This window comes from Perissodus microlepis, chromosome 12, assembly GCF_051167445.1.
Source record: "Perissodus microlepis isolate ML-2025 ecotype Zambia chromosome 12, ASM5116744v1, whole genome shotgun sequence".
Lineage (NCBI taxonomy): Eukaryota > Metazoa > Chordata > Actinopteri > Cichliformes > Cichlidae > Perissodus > Perissodus microlepis.
In genome coordinates, this window is record NC_140472.1 from 12,072,494 (window position 1) to 12,093,031 (window position 20,538).

The window sequence follows — 20,538 nt, forward strand, 5'->3', positions numbered from 1 at the left end:
ACACAGAATTTTAATACAAAACAAAGCCTCCTTGTATCTCAAATCAGCCAAGTGCCACATAGTCGTAAGATCCCATCGCTAAATCTGGCCTATCTAGCCACTGGCTTATGCAACTAATTAACTTCACACACTAAAATTTGAATTTAAATTAACATTTGCAAGATATCATCAGGGGACACAAAGCACCCCACGAAGAAGTTTATGATGGGAAAGAGGGAGAAAAAAAAAGTGTACTAGAGGAGGCAATCGGTGAAGTAAGGAGGGCTTTTAGATGAGGGGATATCTCCAATTACAATCCACCGAAACACTTGTCAGCAGTAATGAAATGTTTGCTGAGAGGTTGCCATTTGTGGCTGTTAGATTGGATGATGCTGCTCCACTGCCCCCACTAACAATTATATTCCATGCATAAATTTACTTACCTTCATTTCTATTGTGTGAACCGTCAGCCAGATATACCTACAACTGTCCAAGGAACCAGAGAATAACGATACACTATTGTGCATGTACAGCGTGTGTGTGTGTGACACTCCCGTTCTCATGGAGCCAGAGAAGAACAGGGAAGCAAAAAATTTTAAATTTTCAAATGTTAAAAACAAGGGGGGGAGGGGAAAGAAAGAAAACTTCCGCTTCTTTTATTGGTTTTAAAGAATTACATAATGCATTAATCACAGTAAAGACAAACCGGCTTTCTCCGCATGTCATAATTGTGCAAGCTTACAATAAAATTAAAAATTAGATGCAAGATGTAAAACCTTTCTTATTTTTTTCTCTCCTCTGCTCAGCCTTTCAGCTCAATCGTACAGGGAACAGAACAGTAAAGCTTTGAAGAATGGATGAACTCCTTTAGCCTTCTCACTTCACACCACTGCCCAGAGTGGCTTGCATATAATCAAGGCTAAAATTACAAATTTGTCCAACACAATCATACGCGTTTTTTGTGTTTAGATCAGCACTTCAGTTGGGAGTGAGTGGTGGGGGAATTCGTAGCTGCTACGATTGGCTATCTGAAACATTAGCCAGGTCCAAATAATTTCATCAGCTGTGCGCAGTATGTATTTCCAATTACAGTGACATCACATAAACCTCATTAGTATAGATGCAACCTGCAACTTGATTTTCCAGTGCATGGTTTTCTCATCAAATTGATTACACAGACTCTGCAAGGAAGTGTACATACACATACAAATCCTTTGCATGTGCTACTGTAGACGAATATATATACACACACACAGGGATATATGTATATATACATATGTTTTTTTTAAGCATTTGTGATGTTACCCATAAACTGTTAACCAGTTTGAAAGTAACAGCATGGTGCTCATCTTTGCTACTCATTTTTTAAAATCAAAATATGGTTACTTTAGATGACTAGAAGCCCCCCCCCCCAAAAAAAAAAAAAATGCACCGTTCCCTCTCAAATTTTCCAGGAAAATACATCCGTTTTGTGCAAAATAAACCACTGAGTTCAGATATGCAAGTATCACGGGCACAGAAGCTTTGCATCCTCTTGCAGGTTCAATTACTGGCCTGTGGCAAATACTGATCCTATTCTAACAGTTTACAATGATTGACAGTGTACAGACCATTCAATGACTTCATGCAAGAGGAGGCAGAGGGTCAACCAATCCCACAGGCGTCTCACACGCTCACTAGACAAATAAAAAAAAGAGAGGAAAAGAAAAGGAAACACTCACGTACTACACCAACCACTTCAGTATAAACTGCAAGTCAGTAACAATAGTGTTGATTATTTACTCTTCTATACTACTGTGTATTGTGCTGTCAGGTCATTTCCCGTGAAAACTAACAGGTTATTTAAAACTATAATACATGTAGCACGCCTTTATACAAAAATGAAGCAGAGGATTTCAAGAGAAAAGGAGTTTTAGTCAGTTCTTGAGAATTAAAGACATGCTTGTTCTATAATTGGAAAGATACAATGACACTGGGATATCACAGCACACCAAATTGGGAAAAGAAAAAAAAGAGGGGGGGATAAGTGCACATAAACAGGAGTCCCTTTGTTGAACTAATGAGGAGGTAGAGAGCCAATATCCAATTGTTTACTAGTCTGCCCATGTGGACACATGTGGCATCTCAGGTATAAGATTAGAAACTAAAATGTCTTTGTTCACTAACAAAGGCTTGTCTTAAGGGTGACGCGACCACAACAAGCATCACAGCAGGTCAATATCCAACTTTTCCTTCATTCCTTTCCCTGTTTGCAACCATTTCCAACTACTGCACAAAAAAAAAAAAAAGATCCAGTACTCTGGTGTCAACCAATGCAGGACAGTTACTGTGTACAGACAGATATCAGGCTCATTGGTTTCAACTTTGAGGTAGGATCTAGAATTCCGAAATGGGGATATCGTTAAAGGGACCGAGCCGCAACAGTCGGTAATGTTATGATGCCAGCAGCGAGGGCTGGACAAAAATGTCTCAATGAGACATGGTTGGCCCATTGGAGTAGTGTGTGTGTCTTGGTTTTTGTGTGCACGTGTGCACTTAAGGGTGGGGATTATTCTTATGTTGGGTTATATATTAGAGAAAAAAAGGTAACTACCTGTACAGCGTGCCCCACATCAAAGGCACTATTTTCCTTTTTTTTTTTTTAAAAAAATGCCACCAAAGCTCTGTGCATGAGCTCACCCTGTCTTTGTTAATCACCCAGCATCCTCACCTAAGGGCTACTCACTGCTAAGGTGCCTTTCCTAACTCAAGCATTATTTTTTAGCAAGTCTACAGTAACATCGCTTGCCTCTGACATCTTGAATTGGCATGATATGCATTTTCATTGTTAAAAACTAGATTAACAAAGCATTAAACAGAATGACAGAAATAAATACATTTTATCTCATATAAATATGTGGGCCCTTACGTCCAAATCGATGCACATTAGGGTAAACAGTTCATGATATAAGCTGCCCTATTAGTTTTTTTGATACTGTAACCTTGGGAGTAGTACGGTTAATTGTGAACTGATCTCAGTGTTTATAAGTCACTAAATCCCACCGGTAACTATCATTCACTGTAAATTCCTGTGTCACAATGGGTTTAGTGAACATTATACTGTAATTTAATTGGAAGCCTTTCCCTTTCACCCCGGGGAGGGGAAAAAAAAATTGATCACATCAAGGAAGTCTGGTCCCTTTATACAGGATAATGTTGATTTAATGTCATATTGTAATTATGTATATATAAAATGCCTAATACAGACCCCAAAAGGAAACCTGACTGAAAAGACAAGAAGATAAAAGGAAAAATTCAAATCAGGTTCAAAGTTAATATGTTACCAATTTTTCCCATAGGCCTTTTTTTTGTTTGTTTGTTTTTTTTCCCCCACTACGGCTCAAACCCTGGATTTGTTCACATACGTACAGTAATATATATTTTGTAATCTCTCAACGTCTCTGGCTATGTACAAGCTATACAAATACAGAGCAGGCTGAGGGCCAGGTTTTATATGCTGTGCAGAGGGAGCAGTTGGTTGGGAAGTCTCCCAGTCTCCCGGCTCCTTCCCCCGCAGTCTGCCCATACAGGTGGCTGTTCTGCTTCACTTGCGATCGTCGATGGTCTTAATGAATTCCACCGCCGCGGTGAACTGCATCCACCAATAGCACTCCTCCCCACTCAGCCGGCTGGCGTAGAAATTATTGATGTACTGAACGGTGGACAGCAGGCAGGGCGGGTTTGCCTGGAGGGGAGGAGACGTGGGGATGGGCTCACATTAGCCACTCAACGAAGCTCATGCAGCATCATATTTATTTATTTATTTATATATATATATATATATATATATATATTTTACATATTTACATGTAAAAATATACACAGCTTAGCAGCGGCGTTATGGTGTTTTGCCACAGCATTCATTTTTATGAGAAGTTTTTATGATGGTGATTTTTTAATTTTAAAAGTCAACAAGTCATCTAAATTCTTAAAATTAAAGTTGAAGAAATTACATTGTGGTAATAAAAAGGGAAGAATAAAGAACAGACTCACCCTAATAAGGACGAAGACGAGCACGGGAACAAAGTCGTCGGCTCCAGGGACAGAATCCTCGTTGGCCAGACTGAGGAGATTCATGATGGTGGAACACATCCGCAGTATACACTGAACTTTATCTCGTGGCGTCTTGTATGCATTGATGCTCTTAATCTCGGACTGTGCAGAAGGCCAGGGAGCTTCCTTCAGGTAAACCTACAACCAGGAAAGTTTTTCAAAATCATCAGCTTTTAAAGTACCAGTATCTCTAAAGTATCTCCCTTCTTTGGTAACTGAGAATATGTTAAAAAATAGATATATATTTATACCTCTGGGATCTGAAGAGCTTTATGATTTGCTGTCACAACTTTTGAGAGTCGCTGGATATGTTCATGGAAAAGCCTGTGGGGGGGGGGGGGGGGGAAGACACCTGGGTTTAAGACAACAGTGAGAGAACGCAATCTGTCCAACAATAACACACATCAACTTACTTTCACAGCAACAACTGTTTACAAAGTGCTTTGACAGATGAGCAAAAGCAGGATTCTAAGAAGGTAAATCGAAACAGAAAGCCAGACTTGAATTAAATGTAGTCACGTAATACAACGGAGTTGACCTACAAAACTTGCTTTCATGGATTCCACCACCATATATGAATGCAATCTGTTTATACATGCAATGTTCATACAAGAAAATGGGGGATATTTACTTAAATTTTGAAATTAGTCACAGGATCCCTACAGGGTATTTTTACACCAAGCCAAAAGCCCTTCAGTGAACTTGTATAAAGGCCAAGATATAAAAGTTCTGCTATCTCTAGAGTTTCAGTTTTAAATCCTCCTAACAGTTAAAAAAAAAAGAAAAGAAAAGAAATCCAATACTGCCTAGTGAAGCACTTTGCTTGGCAGTGTGCTACTCACTGGTCTCTGAGAATATCTCCATCCTGATTGGGGTAGAAGGCCAGTTTAAAGATGCGGTTCATAACACTGCGTTCGATAGCCATCTGGGCATCCTGCAGCTGGTCCTCGCTTGCATACTGCCAAATGGCATCACGGGCCATGGCGCCGTACAAGTAGCGCAGAAAATCCTCCACTGCTGCCGTCTTGTCGTCGGCTGCTGTGCACCCCTGGAACGCTGGAGAGGAGAAAGTGATTTAAGCCTCGCGTCTTCAATAAATAACATTAGTATCTGTAACCGTCTTGCTGCGCTCGAGTTTGTGGATAGACTGCAGGCACTTCAAATACTTGGAAAAAAATTTAAATATTCTACTAACAACAATGTTAAAGTATTTAGTAATGTCACAGTAGCAGGAATCTCTAATGTGGAGGACTAAGCAAAGCAAGAATTCAGTTCGACTAAATGTGAAAACATTGAAATACCTTTAATGAAATCGAGCATCTTAGACTCCATATGCTCGAGGAGAAGTCGAACACAGACTGTGGTGAAGTAGCGGTTTGCCACCTCCTTGTCTCTTAGCACCCTCTGGAGGAGCCTCTCCAAATGGGCCTGAGAGGTCTGCAGGCCCTGACGACACCTGGTTAGATAGGCTATGTACGGTGCCCGCTTTCTACAGGAAACAAAGAGAAACACAGGCATTTTATCATTTTCACTGTAGCTCTGCGTTTGTTTACATTAAAAAAAACTAATTAAAACAATAAGGGTGACTTTCCAAACCCTCCAGATTTACCTGTAATCTTCTGCAATGGCAGCAAGCAGCTTCCTGCAGGTGCGCGCATCAAAGCGGCTGACGCACCGAGTGGTCTCCTGGATCTGAGCCATCAGGTTCTTATCCTGAAGGTTGATGGCTTCTGCTAACTGGATCTTCAAGAAGCAGACAATCTCGTTTTCTGAAAACAGGAGACAGCAGTGTGCATTGGACAACATTGCTCCCCACTCAAAGGTCTGAAACTTGGTTCTCTCTGGCACAGTCATAACAGTAGGGTCCAAGTGTGTGAGTGTGTGTGTGTGTGTGTGTGTGTGTGTGTGTGTGTGTGTGTGTGTGTGTGTGTGTGTGTGTGTGTGTGTAGTGTGGAGTACAACTGCTGTGATCCCTTACATATAGAGTTGGTGAGATATAATGTCAATGAAAGCCCCAAAGAAGAACGAGTAACATTAAAGTTTATAAATGTATTAAACCTATTTGATATCAGGTTTTGGTAGAACATCCTTTCCTTGCCTTTACTTAGTGACGTGTTAGAACACTTGCCTATTTTCAATTAAACTGAGATTATTTTATATTGCCACACGCGTATGACCATATTTCACTGAACTTTTCAACATCCCCCATATTTCAACCTTGCCCCAAACCTTCAGAAGGTGAAGTTGGCACAGATTTGGTGTCTTGCTTAAGGACAATCTGAGCAGAATGGATGGTTGCCAACATTAAGGGCATGTGCCTTGCTCCCAATGGAAGTATGTGACAAAGATACCTACACTGTAGAAACTTTTGGTGCTGCTCTAAATTAGTACACTCTAATTTCTTGTTAAACAAGTTTTAAATGAATTCCACCTCATAATCCGTTTGTGTTGTTTTTTTTTTTAAGTACTCAGTGGAAATATTCATACAAATCCAGCATGGCAGCATGTTCAGTTTAGTAAAATAACAATCAAATGAAATGAAACCAGATATATTAACTATTGGGTGTTCAAGCACCTTTACCTTCAGGATCCATGTGATCAGGCAGCCCATTCCGAGTAGTTGCAGGAGCCATGATAGGCAGAGCCACTGAGTCTGCAGAACACAAAGCCAACCTCAACTTCTTCTTTGCATCACTGTGGGGGGAAAAAATTAATTGAGCCCTATCTATGAATCATCTGCATCAAGAAAATTTAAGTGTCAGTGTAAAAAGAGCTTGGCTATGTGCTGGATTATGACCTGAAAGAGAACTTTGTTTCGTGCTGTTGTGCCGTTTGGCTGGCTGAGTCTGGGAGATCATCTGCAGAAATGTTCTGCAAAGTGTCTTCTCTCTGAGCGTCATGCACATTGTCCTCAACACAAAGATCTGTTAAAGTAAAGAAAGCATAAATATATATTAATGTATTATGTCTCCTGCATGTCTACCTCTCGTGCATGCATGGTGTTTTGATTTTTTTTTCTCTGCTCTGACCTCCTGCACCATCATAGGAGGCTCCGGCTGTGGCTCCATCACTCGGGCTGGTCCTTTTAATGTTCCTGTATTTGTCCAGGATGTCCTCAGCTGCCTGGGCTTGAGTGCTCGATCTGAGCAACGGGTCATCTGTCAGGGTGAAAGAGGAAAAAAGAAGCTTGAATTCAAATTAAACTCACAGTGGTGGATCTCTGCTTAGCAATCAAGACTGAAAACAAACCATGACTGACCTTGCGGGATATTGTGGACAACTTCATCTTTCTCTTGTTTGTCCCTTTTCCTAAATGCTGCAATTGGAGCTGTGGGGCAGAAACGTGTGATTAACTAAAACAGAGTGGCAATCCATTCACCTGGTCACAAATCGCCTGTTGACAGCCACTTTTGTTAAGTCTTTGGTGTTTTTGTATGGGAGATGAAAAATCTTAGTGTGTAATGCATGGCATCTACAAAGTATTAGACCAGTGAATGCTTTTAAAAAGAAAAAAGCAAACATTTTGATGGTAATTCGACCTTTGGCTTAAAGCAGAATATCCCAAAGACATACTGTAACTAATTATAAAAGAGGTAGTGTATATGGATGTGCATAACCCTACTGACGCTTATTCTATTGACATAAAGGCACCAACACAGCAGAGTTACAGATGCTAAAATTTGATGACACACACACACAGGAGACGTTGGGTGAAATATCTACATTTATATTCTGTTTTCGCCAGGGAGTAAAAAATGAGTGAATGAATGAATAAAAAACATAGCGAAACACAGAAAATCGGGTGTCGATGAGAAACGTGACTGTGGGAACTCAGGCTACACCGTGTCACATCACAGCTCTACAGTTCTAAGGCAGCACAAAGCAGCAAGGCACGCAGCCGCTGGCTCCAGCAGTAAAGCTAGCTCGATGATGACAGCATGGAAGCGTTACCTGGGACTTCACTCTCAGCCGTCCAATACAGCACTGTGAGGAACACAACAGACAGGGTTGGCCTTTCAAGCACAGGCTGCTGCTCTGCGGGACGACTGAATCACCATGCAGAGCAGCAGGACAAACACAATGGCGTTTACAGAGGTGGCGGTTTAGACGTCAAAGCCCTTGACTTTTTCCAGTCCTGCATTTTATGAATATCAATCCAATGTTTACTTTAGAAGTACCATTATCTCAAAGAGTAATAAGCACTAATTCTGTGAAGGCACAGCTCATTATTTCCCAGACAGATGTATGAGAGATGGTTGTTGAGTAGAACTCCAACAAGAGATGTGTCATCTATCAGTGCTGATGACAGAGAGGTCTATCTAATGACCATTAGCCGCTGGCTGACAGCACTGCTGGGAGGGCTACAGCCATACAATCTACACAGCTAAAGCTCCTCTGATGACTGATTAGCTTTGAAAAGTCTATATAAATCTGCAGCTAGTGAGACCTGAGAGAAAAAGGACTGGACACGTCTCTAGAGCAACTTCAAACAACAAGAAACATCATTTTCCAACTGGAACATCAGCAATGGAGTGGACAACATGGATCATCAGTCTCTTTCTCAGTTTATAAATTGCTTTTTGCTCTGCTCTTTAAAGTGTGATATTTCCTGTCCGTTGTGATTAAGAGAATGTTTTCTTCCCCCCCCCAACCACAAAACATATAAAAGGCACACTGCAATCACACTGATCACAAGTTAATTTCTCGGCACAGGGAAAGACTTGCAAGTAGCCCGTTTCCTTACCTTTGGGAATGGCTGGCACAAAACGTTTCTTCCACCACGGCCTGTTGCGATCAGATTTCTCATCGTCGCTGTCTTTTCTGTCCTCAACCTTTAAATGTAAATTAGCACATTATAATCAAACATTAGCAGGTGGTTTATTGAAAGCCAACTATGAAAGCAGCCCAACTACACAACAGTTCATTACCTCTCCTTTCAGGGAGTCCTTGCTGGGGGATGAGGACGGACCCAAGGCGAAAGCCCCGGCAGGGTCGCGCTCTTCGACTGCTACCCGCCGGTTAAGGCCGGGGTCACTCGTGGGCCGGCGACCTGGGCACACGATGTCAGAGCTGCGGCTGCGGACCAGCCTGTCAGGGAACGAGTGGCGCTGCTTGGTGTGTTCCAGCTCGGACTGGGCCAAGCAGTGGGGTGTGAAAAGAGAGTGGCGAGTCTCCTGCCCCAGGGCACTGGCTTCAGGGATGGGAGGATCGGGAGGGGGGTGAGGGGGCCTGGCATAGTGCACTTTTGGCCTCACTATTGTTCCCGTGGAGGAGCCTGAGGTAATAAGGCAAGGGGGGGACAAAAAAAAAAAAAAGCACTGAGAAAATATTCAAGAAGCCCTAGTTTTGATTATATTTTCTTTGAGCTTGAAGTTACCCACTTAACAGCTTACTGCACTCATTTCTTTCCCTCCGAGTGCATTTGTGGATCTTTATTTATAGCCCTAAATATACTAATAAAACTCAAGTCAATTTATGAGGGGAAAAATTGCTGCTCTGTACCATAAAAGCTTACCTGCTTCTAAAGAGCAGTCCCTAAACATAACATTCACGAGAAACAAAAATGTGGGGGGACTGCTAAAGAGAGATGTAGGTGGGAGATGAGCCCTAGGTGTAGGCCACCTGTTCCAAGGGTAGACGCTCTCCTGAAAAGCTTCCAATGGCAGCCTCGTGCCATGAGCACAGTGGGACAAGGGGACAGTGCCAAAGAGCCTGGGGTGAGGTCTCTCAACCTGTCATCCCTTCACCTTGCCCCACACATACACACACACACACACACACAACCACTACCATTCTTCTCTCAAACATTTCCACCTGCACTACAAACAAAATGCACAGAAGCCAGAACAAAGACTGCTGAGAATAATTTGAGATTCTAAATGATGCCAATGAAGAGATATTTCACTTGCACTTACAGTAATATGTCCAGTAATTGGGGGTTGGAGTAAATTTTGCACAGCTCAAGCTGTTCTGCGATTCCACGACATTATGGCAGGGATTTAATGATACTCATTTTTAGCTTTCATTGGCTGTAGAGCATTCTGGGAGTGCAAATTACCTTCGGCGGTGGAGAGGGGATCAAACATGGCCAGCAAGGAATCAGCCTGTGAAGGTGGAGATGTCAGATGGTGTGCTCCTGAAAAGAAAAAACAACAACAAAGATATAGAAGACTATTCATTACAGAGCCGCTGAAATTACAATGCACACCAATATTCATTTTTTAAATAGGCCAATTTAGTCTCAAGTGGGCCAGACCAGTACATCCAATGCCTCCATATTTCAAAAAGTAAGTGAAATTGGAGCAATATGTCATCGGTCTACTGCCATCTTACTTCAGTGTGGTATGGCAGGCTACAGGCCGTGACCCAGCCTCTGGCTCGGATGGAATTGTTAGTTTTATCTCCACTCAACATATCCTAAATGACCTGCAACAAAATGTTCCTGATGTGATAATGTGAAAATATTCGGGCGCTCCTCTCTGCACTTTCACATGTTGCAAAGCCACTGAGCGGGTTGGATTGGTTGGGCCAGTATATTATGAAGTGCTGGTTTATTCTGTACCGTGGTCTCCAAAGTCGGCTCCCCAGCAAAGAGCATGCAACCCTTCGATATAACCTCAAGTCATATTTACAGTTTTAGGGAGCAAAACTGTGATTTACTTTGGTGACAGCTGTAAAAGTGACAGGGATAGATGGTGACCAGACAGACTCTAGACTGATGGTTTGGCCATCCTAGTGGGGATGTGACACACTCCTACCGTGGCCTGACTCCTCCCCATCTGGACTGGTCACAGAGTCCTTCCCTCCGAAGTCCGAGCTGCACTCTGACCTCAGATCCTCAATCTTGTTGGGGATATCTTCTGACGTTGCACTGATACCTTTGGCACCCCCCACACAAAACAGGTGTTTTGACATTCAGGACAAAAACAACTCAATATCACCTATGAAACAAGGTTTTTGGCAAAACTGCAAGTGCAATGGTTCTAAAACAAAAGAGGATATTTTTCTCTTTAGACTATGCTGTATGGTCTCTCTCAGCCGGGAACCCACTGGGACCTCTAAATTGGTAGCGTAAGCTCCCCGTGGGTTATGGGAAAGACACAGATAAGAGTGATCATCAGACGCATACTATCCATCGGCTGGATCCCGTGGGACGTTTTCCTGTGAGCTGAACCAGGAACGTCACCGCTGGCTTCTTAATCTAGGATACTACTTCATGCACGTCAACATAACACGTGCACCTGAGCCCATGGACAAGGCAATGAACATTAACCTCTGCGTCATACAGAAAAATTCACTTGGACCCCACTATGCTGGTAAGGACCCTCCTAACAACATGACCACTCTTTCCACACCAGCAAGGAGAGTGTAAATGGTTTTATCTAACCCGAATTTAGCAACGACATTCCAGTAGAGAAACATAACAAAATGAGGCAAAAACAGAATGAGACCTTTCATAGTAAACAGAAGCCAATAAAGTAGATTTAAGACAAGGTGTTTATACCTGAGACGACGCTGAGGCCCGGTGTGCTGGGTCTCGAGCTGACTTCTCTGACCTCGGTGTCATCTGAGGTGCTGCCGACCCCAGAGCAGCTCTCCAGCTCCTGCAGACGCTCCTCCTGCTTCAGGTCTGCGGCTTCTGCACATGAAAAAACAGGGAAAAAATCTCTCTTATGAAAATGGCCACAAGAATCTGAATTTACTCAAGGAAGATTGCTGTGATGATAGTATTTTGCACTACCTTCTTTTGTACACATGGAAAAAGAAAACAACAAAAAAACAAATAAAGCATACATGATCATGTCTTATAACTGCCAATCCAAACAATAAAGCTAGTATAGCCAATTCTGTGGCTACCCAACGGAGCAGTTGGGTCGAACCCTGAGGCTCCACACTACTAGCGGTACTCATTTGCATGCTCGTTAGTAATAATGTGTTGTTGAAGTGCTCTTCGGAGTGTAGTTTTCTGCTGCCTAGCCATGAAACAAGCGCTCTACTTGAAGCACGCCTCCGATCACGCCATTACAGAGAACAACAGGGGCGGCAAACGTAACCCAAAAAAAAAAAAAAAAAAAGCAATCAAGGCACTCATGTATGTCATTTCTGCACAGCACATATTGAAATGGTGTACTACTTCAATTAACATAAGGCCCAAGCTTTTTGAAGAAACACTGTTAATAAAGCTCTCGACTGATTTTCACAAAACGCTGGTTTTCAATAGAGGGACTCAAGCACGTAATCTCCCATTAACAAAAGGTTTGGTCTAAATGTTCAATTTGCAAGAACGGACTAAATATAATCTGCAACTCGTAATAATGCATTTGCCTTGCAAAGACACCGTAACAATGTTAATGATGCTTTGACTGATTAGTCACACACAAACACACAACAAAAATGCACAAACCAGTTTCAGAGCAGTATCGTGCAAGTCGGAGCCAGATAAAGAACTGACACCATGTAAGCTGACTGAGGACAGCTGCTGTCCTTGCGCTTCCCTCCCCACTGCTCAACCGCAGGTGCAAACACACCTGGTGGTCCCTCTAAGGAAACCCTAAGCTGCCTTTTACTGGCACTGGCAGATCTGCCCTGAAAGACAAGCAAGTGCATACAAATATGATGACAGATGCACGTGCACATTTTTGGTATGAATGCAGTGCAACCACACCTGGTGTCCCTTCCCCCCACCCTTCCTTACTATATGGAAGAAACATAAATATACTGCATGCATAAATAAGCACACATGTGAATGCAAACGCACACCTGAGACCTATAAGACAATACCCAATGAGGATGAGTGTGAAAACAAAAGGACACTGGAACAGCAGAATAAACCCTGGCTTCCCCCCACCTGAGTCACTAGGCAGGACCTCTACACTCCAGGCCTCGCTTGTGGTCTCTGAGATGGTGGAACCATAGGGGTCCAGCAGAACTGAACCCGTGCCAGGAAGACACAGCAAGCTGCCGAGCATATTTTCCGCAGCTGCCCCTGAGAACAGAGAAAGAGAAAAAGACAAAGAGTTAACCCCTTCGGGAGTAGGAAAGTGTATTTGGCATGATGAATGACTTAGTTGTCAGTGCTATTAAGTCGACCAGTTCATGAAATAATTGTATCTATATTCACTCCATGACAGTTCGTTATGGAGAGAAATTTGCCTCAAAAGGGTTGCAGAGAATATGATCGATATGATACAATATGATCCACAAGCGTATACTGAGATTTGCAAATGTGTGCAGTGATTTGTGTGTAACTTAAAGCCCAGATGTCCCAGTTTTACACTGAAACTGAACGCAGCTTACATTTGTGGAATTGTGCGAAAATGGTCGCGTTAAATTTGTCTCAAAACCCCACGTCGGCATGCGATGTGACGTGATCTGTGCGTATGAGGCAATTCGTCCACATGTATTAAAGGTTATGTGAGCGAGCGAGAGAGAAGTTGTGTGTAGTTTTAGACATGTGTACGCACAGAAATGCTTATAAAGGTAAAATTATCAGATTCGTGAACGGAACTTAATAAATTGTGTGGAAATGATTAGTATGTATTCAGATCGCTTTATCCTTGTGGATCATATCGTATGCATCTGCAGCGCTTTTGAGGCAAATTTCTCTCCATCGTTAATGTACTGATTTGATGTGTAAACATTCAATAAAAATAAATAAACAAATCTTCAGGTCTGACTTTCAAACAACAGCAAAAAGGCCAGAGATAAGCAAAAATACTAGATAAACCCACTCACTCGCAGAAGGGGGTTCAGAAGCAGTGAGCTTTGCACACAGAGAGGTCACATGCATTCCATGCTGGGACCCACAGGCACCTGCACCACTCTGCCAAAGGTCAGGGGTTAATAGTAATATCTCACCCTGCCCTGGCCTCTGGGGCCATGACTTTGAGCAGTTGATTAAGCCTAGCATTATTCACAACCAAATTACTGCTTTGTCTACACTCCTGCAAACTCCTCAGCACAGCGTCCCCCTCCATCTCCGCTTGAGAAGCCGTGGCTTAACAAGGCGGAAGAATGCAGAGGCGAGGGAAAAGAGCTAGCAGGTGTGAGTGGGAGTGGGCGTCCAAGGCTCATGACCAGAAAGTCAACCTGTGGTAGCTGTGCCCCTGGTACGAAATGCTTCCACTTCGTGGCACACGCGTGGCATGAGCTTACATGCGTGCCAGCACCCAGGCAACAGTGTGTGCTGCTGTTGGCGGGGGCAGGGCTCTCATTGGCAGTGGGAGAGCTCTACCCCGCTGTCCGTGTTTACAGTCTTCAAGGTAGGGGCGCAGAGTACTTGTCTTTCAGGTGGATGATTAAATGAGTGGCACAACAAGAAGTGAAACAATTAGAATTTCTGCCTCATTATCATGGTAATCTTATCAGTGGGATAATGAGGTATTAATGGATATTTAATGTGCATCTCATAACCCAATCCCTTGGAGAAAACACATAAGGAAATCGCTGTAAATTCACTTAATGATGGAAAAGTCCCCCAACGCCATATTCCGAAGAATGAAAAATGGTGGATGCAAATGAGAAGGAACCAAGGTCAATAAGACTGCAGGGACTGAGTGAATGTCAGAGACAGAGAGAAAGAGAGCGAGAGAAATGGGCAGGGGAAGGATGTGAACAGAAAAGACCGAGAGAAAGAAGACAGGAAGATGAGGGGCTGAATAGGAAGAAGACTCAAATATTATCTCTACAGCTGGTTTAAACCTGTAGAGATTAACCTGTTTTTTTTCCCAACCCATCTTTCTCTGTCACACTTTTGGCTCAACAAAGTGCAGAAACTGAATCATCCTACGTATTAGCATACTATAATAACACATGTACTTATCAACCACTGTTTTTGTATTAACTTCATCTTCATTTATTTTTTACTTCCTTCTCCCTGCCAGGCAAAGAATTAAAGGATAACAGCACAATCAATAAAATCCATGAGTCGGATGCAGTACGGTGAAAGAATATCATGCTCTATATCAATATCCTATATTTTAATATAGATTCAGGATAAAGGATTATCAACACCAACTATTATTTAGCTGTTTCATTAAATCTTTAAATCTGAAATACAAAAAGATCAAATTCCTTTCCTTTAGTTTAAAAACAGTTCTCACTAGAGGCCTATATTTCCACCCTTCAGTATATTTGACTAACAAAATAACTATTTATGGCTCTTACAGACTAAAATGAGCAATATCTTCGCAGAAACTGAACTGACTAAAAGATTTTTCCTATTTGATGCTATTTCACCCAAAACCACAAAGTGATGACATGTCCCTGAATCAACTTCATAAACAAAGTCCCTGTGATAAGCAATTCATGACTGGTTCTGATAAAATATGCAGTGATCGCATGGGATCTGTACGCCCGTTCATTTGCCTATTGATCAATGAATGTCTACAAATACGCGACCCAAATCGACGACCCACCTGCTATTTCCTGTAGCCGATCTTCGTCCATATTGGGGTCAAAGTCACTGCCAAGCACGTCGGTGCTCCAGGTTTCGCTGACCGTCTCGGAGATGTCCCGGTCATCTGTCAGACCCATCATGTCTCTGATTTCAAATTTGCGTAGTTTGTCATCGAGGTTGTCCTGTGTCGTGGCTGAAATCAAGATAAGGTGCTGTCAGACGCTTTGTCTGTTTATAGATGACTGTTGTATCTAAAATCCTCTAAACCTCTACAACTAAACTATACATTCAGAAACACACATGCATACCCTGTTCATGCTCCAAAAGCTGCAGGGCCTCTACCCCGTTGCTCCCTGATGGGCCAGCTCCCAGCTCAGAAACAGACTCTCCCTCGAGGTCCAGAGATGACACAGAATTAGAACGATTTGAAGGGCCTAAAGTTAAGAATAAATACATACATTTTAGAAAGTGAAGACATGCAAGGTCAACAGGTCACTCAGTCAGCAGTTCAGTAAACTAAAGTACAGCATATTTTAGCCCAGACCACTTATGTTGTTTTGCTACAGTATACATTTTTTTAACCTGGGAAAAGGTGCTTTTCTCCAAATCTAAACATGATACTCTCAAATCTCTTTCAGAAATCCTTCATATTCTGAAATTTAGAAGGAAAACATAGCTACAACATATGTCACGTCATGGCATTCCAGACTGACCCTCTGAGATTCCTTCCAAGTTGTCACTGCACAGAGAGAAGCGCAACGTTTTGTCTGGTTTTCCATGCAGCTTAGTGTCATCAGCATGGCCATCCACCTGGGCCCCATCAGCCATCTGATTCAAAACCTAGAGGGTAGCATATGCAACAATATTACTTAAGATCAGCTGTAAACTTGCGTTAATACTGCTCTTTTTTTCCTGGAGGTATTCATTTACTGAGTAAAAGCAGAAGGTCATATTTAGATAAGGGAGTTTGTTTTCTGTGAGATCTGTGAGATCTGTGGGATCTGTGGTATCTTGCGTAACACTGCAAGAACACACAAGTAACGGTAAACTGGAAGAAACATTCTCTAGGTAACCATACTTCCCTTTACTGACAGGAAAAAGAATATATTCAACTGAATTTATTGCATCAAGTCACATTACCTCATTCTCTGACATCATCCCAGGGACAGTCTGAGGACCAGTTCCCAATGAAATTACCAGCACCTCCTCTGGTACCAGCTCCTGTAGGGACTCTTGGGAGCTGGCCTCTGCCTCCCCCTCCTGGGCTATGTTGGAACGGCTCCGGCTTCGAGCAGATGCTGGTTGGTGGGTTGAAGGAAACAGGAAAAGGAACTGTGTTATTTTTACCTTTTTTCCCCTTTTATAGTCACAAATAAGGAATCTGTTTTTAAACAAAAACAACATCAACCAAAGAGCATGTGTGAAAATGAACAGCAGTAGGCAGGAGCTGGAAAGCAGACTCAGATTCAAGTTCTATGTAAGCTGAGCTCAGCGTCATAGTCATCTGCAGGTAGCTACACACCCGTGTGACATATAAGATTAGTTTATCTCACGTGTGACAGTAATTTGCTACAAAACACAAGGTTAGTGCTGATTATGTATGAAGTTATCCTTTACAAATCAGAAATATTACTTTAATATATTCAGCAGTTTACTGATTAAGATGTTAAGATACAGACAGATGTGAGTTTTATATGAAGGCTTAGCTCATCATGCCACTCCAAAAAATAAAAATAAAAAAAATACTGCTGTACTGTTTAATTATGTCGACAGTTCTACTGCTAAGAGAGTGTGGCACAAACTTGTTACACAACAATCTTATTCAGACATGTCAAAGAAAAACATTTCAAGAACTTCCTGAAAGTGTATCTTTTGCTGATGGCTCACATGTTAATAAATGGTGTGTCCGATTATGTGCAAGGGTGTAAATAAATTAAGGAGGTCGTATCTGCCGATAGTGCAAGTTAAAGAATTGCACCATTGAGCCCATAATTTGCTGTTTCACATTACTTTAGAGTTGACAGCTATTTTATATTTGTATCATTTCTCATTCTGCCACAGGTTCATAACAGAGTAGCGGCAGCATTTTGTAATTAATGTGGCATTGTTCACGTCCCGTTGTTGATCCATGACTTTAGTTCATAGACTCTGTGGCTATTTTTATGTCTTACTAAAGTTCAAAATTTTAGTAAGAAGGATGAAGAAAGCCATGCTTTGTGATGTGGCTAACTTGAAACTGACAAGTCGAGATCACATAAGCATGCAGTGTTTCTCGGTGTTATCGTTCATGACATCTGGTCTTAAAAGCTTCAGCCTCCAAGACAGGTCTTTGCAAACTGATGGTTGAAGTCATGATGGTTATGTAAATCTTTTATATGCAGATACCGACATTCATTCTCATCAGCATGACTTTGAGAGTCATGAAGACCTGGTTTTTATGGTCTCTACAAGTACAGCAGAGTCTACAACCTGCTACTCTGCTCACACACATCCACCCAAGTTGTTAGACTCATATTGTCCAGTTGGAAAAAATCGTCCAACCATCAGCTTATTAACATGCAACAATCTCCAAAACTAACAAACTCACTGTTTTAATTTAAAATTATCAACACTGAAACACAGTGCACTATGTATATTCAAATACCAAATTACCTGCTTTTCACTGTTTAAAAATAGCAGGCCGAATGCACTGTAGCACAGAGTAGCACTTGACATACACACGTAAAAAGAAAACGAAGGGTCTAACATATTTTACCTGCTTTTTAGTTTTTAGTAACTATAACGTCATGCATATATTCTTTAGTTCGTCCACTGGAAACGAGCACAGGCCTTAAAATAGACTTAAGATTCTACAGTAACGCTTGACACCTGATATTCCATCTCAATGGAATTTTCCAAACAACATTACACACAAATGAAAGATATTAGGCCATATGGCATTCACCCTGGATTGCATTTGTCTTTGCAAAACAAGTGTTTTTATCAATAATTCTCCCATAAAAGCAAAATCAAATTGAAACAGGAGAAACAAATGCTGGCAAAAGTTTCAAGGAGCCAATATAATCAAGCTAAGCCCTAATTAATACAATTAATTTCACCTGTGTGAGAAACCAACTATGGCATCAAAGTATGAGATTATAAGAAGACATTGTAATTAAGGGTGTGCGTGACTAGATGGCTAATCATTACTATTATCATTCGTCAGTACCAAACATACTAGTCGTTTAATTGTTAACAGTTCAACTGATGCTCAATACAGTGTTGTGGCCTAAATGTTATGCAGCCATCTTCCACCAGGGGGAGCTGCAATCCTGACATCGTCATAGAGGTTCTCACCACCCGGATAAGAGGAAGAAAATAAATAGATGATTTATTCTTGGTATTTTAGATTTTAACCTTTTTTCAGATGGTTGTTACAAATTATAGAATAATGCGCACCGTTTATAAGGCACAGCAGAATACACCACACTTTTCAGTAGCAATTTATTCGTTTTTTAGATGTTATTTTGTATTATTTTAACACAACAACATCTTTTGTAGCGATGTGTTTATAAGTCATATTTAACACCAGTTCATTTTAATTGTTTGTGGGGGGAGTTTCCAGACTTCTGTGTTGTCTGTTTGTTCATAATACATGATGTGAGGTACCACACTTGAGTCATTGTTGAAGAATGTGATTAAACTCAAATGTCTTTCTTAGACACTTTTTGGCACTGTCCATTAAACGGTCTTCAAATTTAACTTGATATCTGAGTGTTTCTAAGTTATACTGGTTGGTTAGCCTAATTTTATTTGTTATTTAGCCGACTATGAAATTCGTCACCATGACCATCCTTAACTGTAATAGTTTCTTCTTTAGCTTAGTCCAGCTGAGGTATAAACCAGAAGGGAAAAAGGTGAAAGATAGATTTTCCCCACTGTACCTGGTAATGAATAGCCATATTCCGCTGATTAAGGAAGCAAAGAAACAGGGGGGGAAGAAAACAAAAACAAAAAACGTATAAAACAAAATGAGTGGAATAACATCTTAGCTCTAATAATCAGCCAAAGCACTGTGAAGGGCAAAGCAGGCATGTTGAGAGCACAACGACAACAGCAGTGCTAGGTAACAAGTTGTGCGGCAGCGTGGTTACTGTGCAGCTTGGAGCGTGAACCAATGTCATCTAACATAAAGCTGAGAGAAGCCACAGATATGAGGGTTAGGTTCTCGTCCACTAACACGACTGACAGGCTACCCACCAAAAGGGGTTACTAATGGAATGTGTGCAGACAGGGTGGTGGTTGTGGGGTCCCAGGATGTTATAGCAGCTAAGTGTTGTCCTGGTCATTCATTGGCAGCACAGGAGGAAAGGAAAAGGACAAGGTAGGGAGTTGGAGACAGAATACAGAGTATCTGAGAATTCAAAGTAGTCCAAGTAGTCAAGATTGAGTAAATAAATGCACAAGTGATTCATTTCTAATTAAGGCGAGTTGCTACAGAATCATTTGTCTTGAAAATGGTAATGAAGGTAATCTATGCATCTTTTCCATCCATTCCAATTAAAATTAGTTCATTTATATTTGGTAATTTAATTGGTTGTCATTTCTCTAATAGAGCCTCAATCCAGGCCATACTAATTATCTTTATAACAAGCTAAGAAGTAGCTCATTAGCTTCTCATAAAATACAGGCTTTCACTAGCTATCACCGTTCAACTCTAATTGTTTACTTTGCCCCTCATTAGACAAACTTTAGACTTATATCTTCTAGTCCTTGTATCAAATTGTGATGTTTTATCAAGCCAAAAGTTTTTTAAGATCATGTACACCAGTACATACAGTCTTAATAACCAGAGTTGCAGAAGGACAGGTGCTGTGGAGAAAGCTACCTATAGGAAGTCTGTTCTTCTTGTTGGCAGGAGTAGTAGCTGGAGAGAGCTGAGGGGTGTTGGATGGAGTGAGCTCCAGGCTGTTGCTCTTAACAGTCCGAGACTGAGGCACATTGGCCAGCAGGGTCTCCAATGCCATGTGCTCCTCCTCTCTAAGGTGGTCCCCTGCCATCAAGCCTCGAACAAACTCCACCTAGAGTTG

General features: G+C 41.7%; 1 protein-coding gene across 5 annotated transcripts in view; it reads right to left on the minus strand.

Moving 5' to 3' along the window:
* Positions 1–619: 619 nt before the first annotated feature.
* Positions 620–20,538, minus strand: part of gapvd1 (GTPase activating protein and VPS9 domains 1) — a 33,271-nt gene continuing 13,352 nt past the window's right edge. The window contains exons 7-30 of one of the 5 annotated variants that reach the window (XM_084945909.1): positions 20,337–20,529; positions 19,709–19,789; positions 19,393–19,416; positions 16,610–16,767; positions 16,183–16,309; positions 15,778–15,903; positions 15,489–15,662; positions 12,920–13,057; positions 11,576–11,710; positions 10,830–10,949; positions 10,130–10,207; positions 9,000–9,346; positions 8,816–8,903; positions 8,023–8,055; positions 7,331–7,399; positions 7,101–7,229; positions 6,869–6,995; positions 6,653–6,765; positions 5,681–5,840; positions 5,373–5,560; positions 4,914–5,127; positions 4,323–4,395; positions 4,012–4,209; positions 620–3,703 (exon numbers count right to left, since the gene is read on the minus strand). In XM_084945909.1, coding sequence (XP_084802035.1) covers positions 3,563–3,703; positions 4,012–4,209; positions 4,323–4,395; positions 4,914–5,127; positions 5,373–5,560; positions 5,681–5,840; positions 6,653–6,765; positions 6,869–6,995; positions 7,101–7,229; positions 7,331–7,399; positions 8,023–8,055; positions 8,816–8,903; positions 9,000–9,346; positions 10,130–10,207; positions 10,830–10,949; positions 11,576–11,710; positions 12,920–13,057; positions 15,489–15,662; positions 15,778–15,903; positions 16,183–16,309; positions 16,610–16,767; positions 19,393–19,416; positions 19,709–19,789; positions 20,337–20,529 — 3,234 coding nt within the window. In that variant the 3' untranslated portion in view covers positions 620–3,562. The remainder of the gene's footprint in view (positions 3,704–4,011; positions 4,210–4,322; positions 4,396–4,913; positions 5,128–5,372; positions 5,561–5,680; positions 5,841–6,652; positions 6,766–6,868; positions 6,996–7,100; positions 7,230–7,330; positions 7,400–8,022; positions 8,056–8,815; positions 8,904–8,999; positions 9,347–10,129; positions 10,208–10,829; positions 10,950–11,575; positions 11,711–12,919; positions 13,058–15,488; positions 15,663–15,777; positions 15,904–16,182; positions 16,310–16,609; positions 16,768–19,392; positions 19,417–19,708; positions 19,790–20,336; positions 20,530–20,538) is intronic. The other 4 variants (XM_084945911.1, XM_084945912.1, XM_084945913.1 and 1 more) reach the window with 4 other exon arrangements.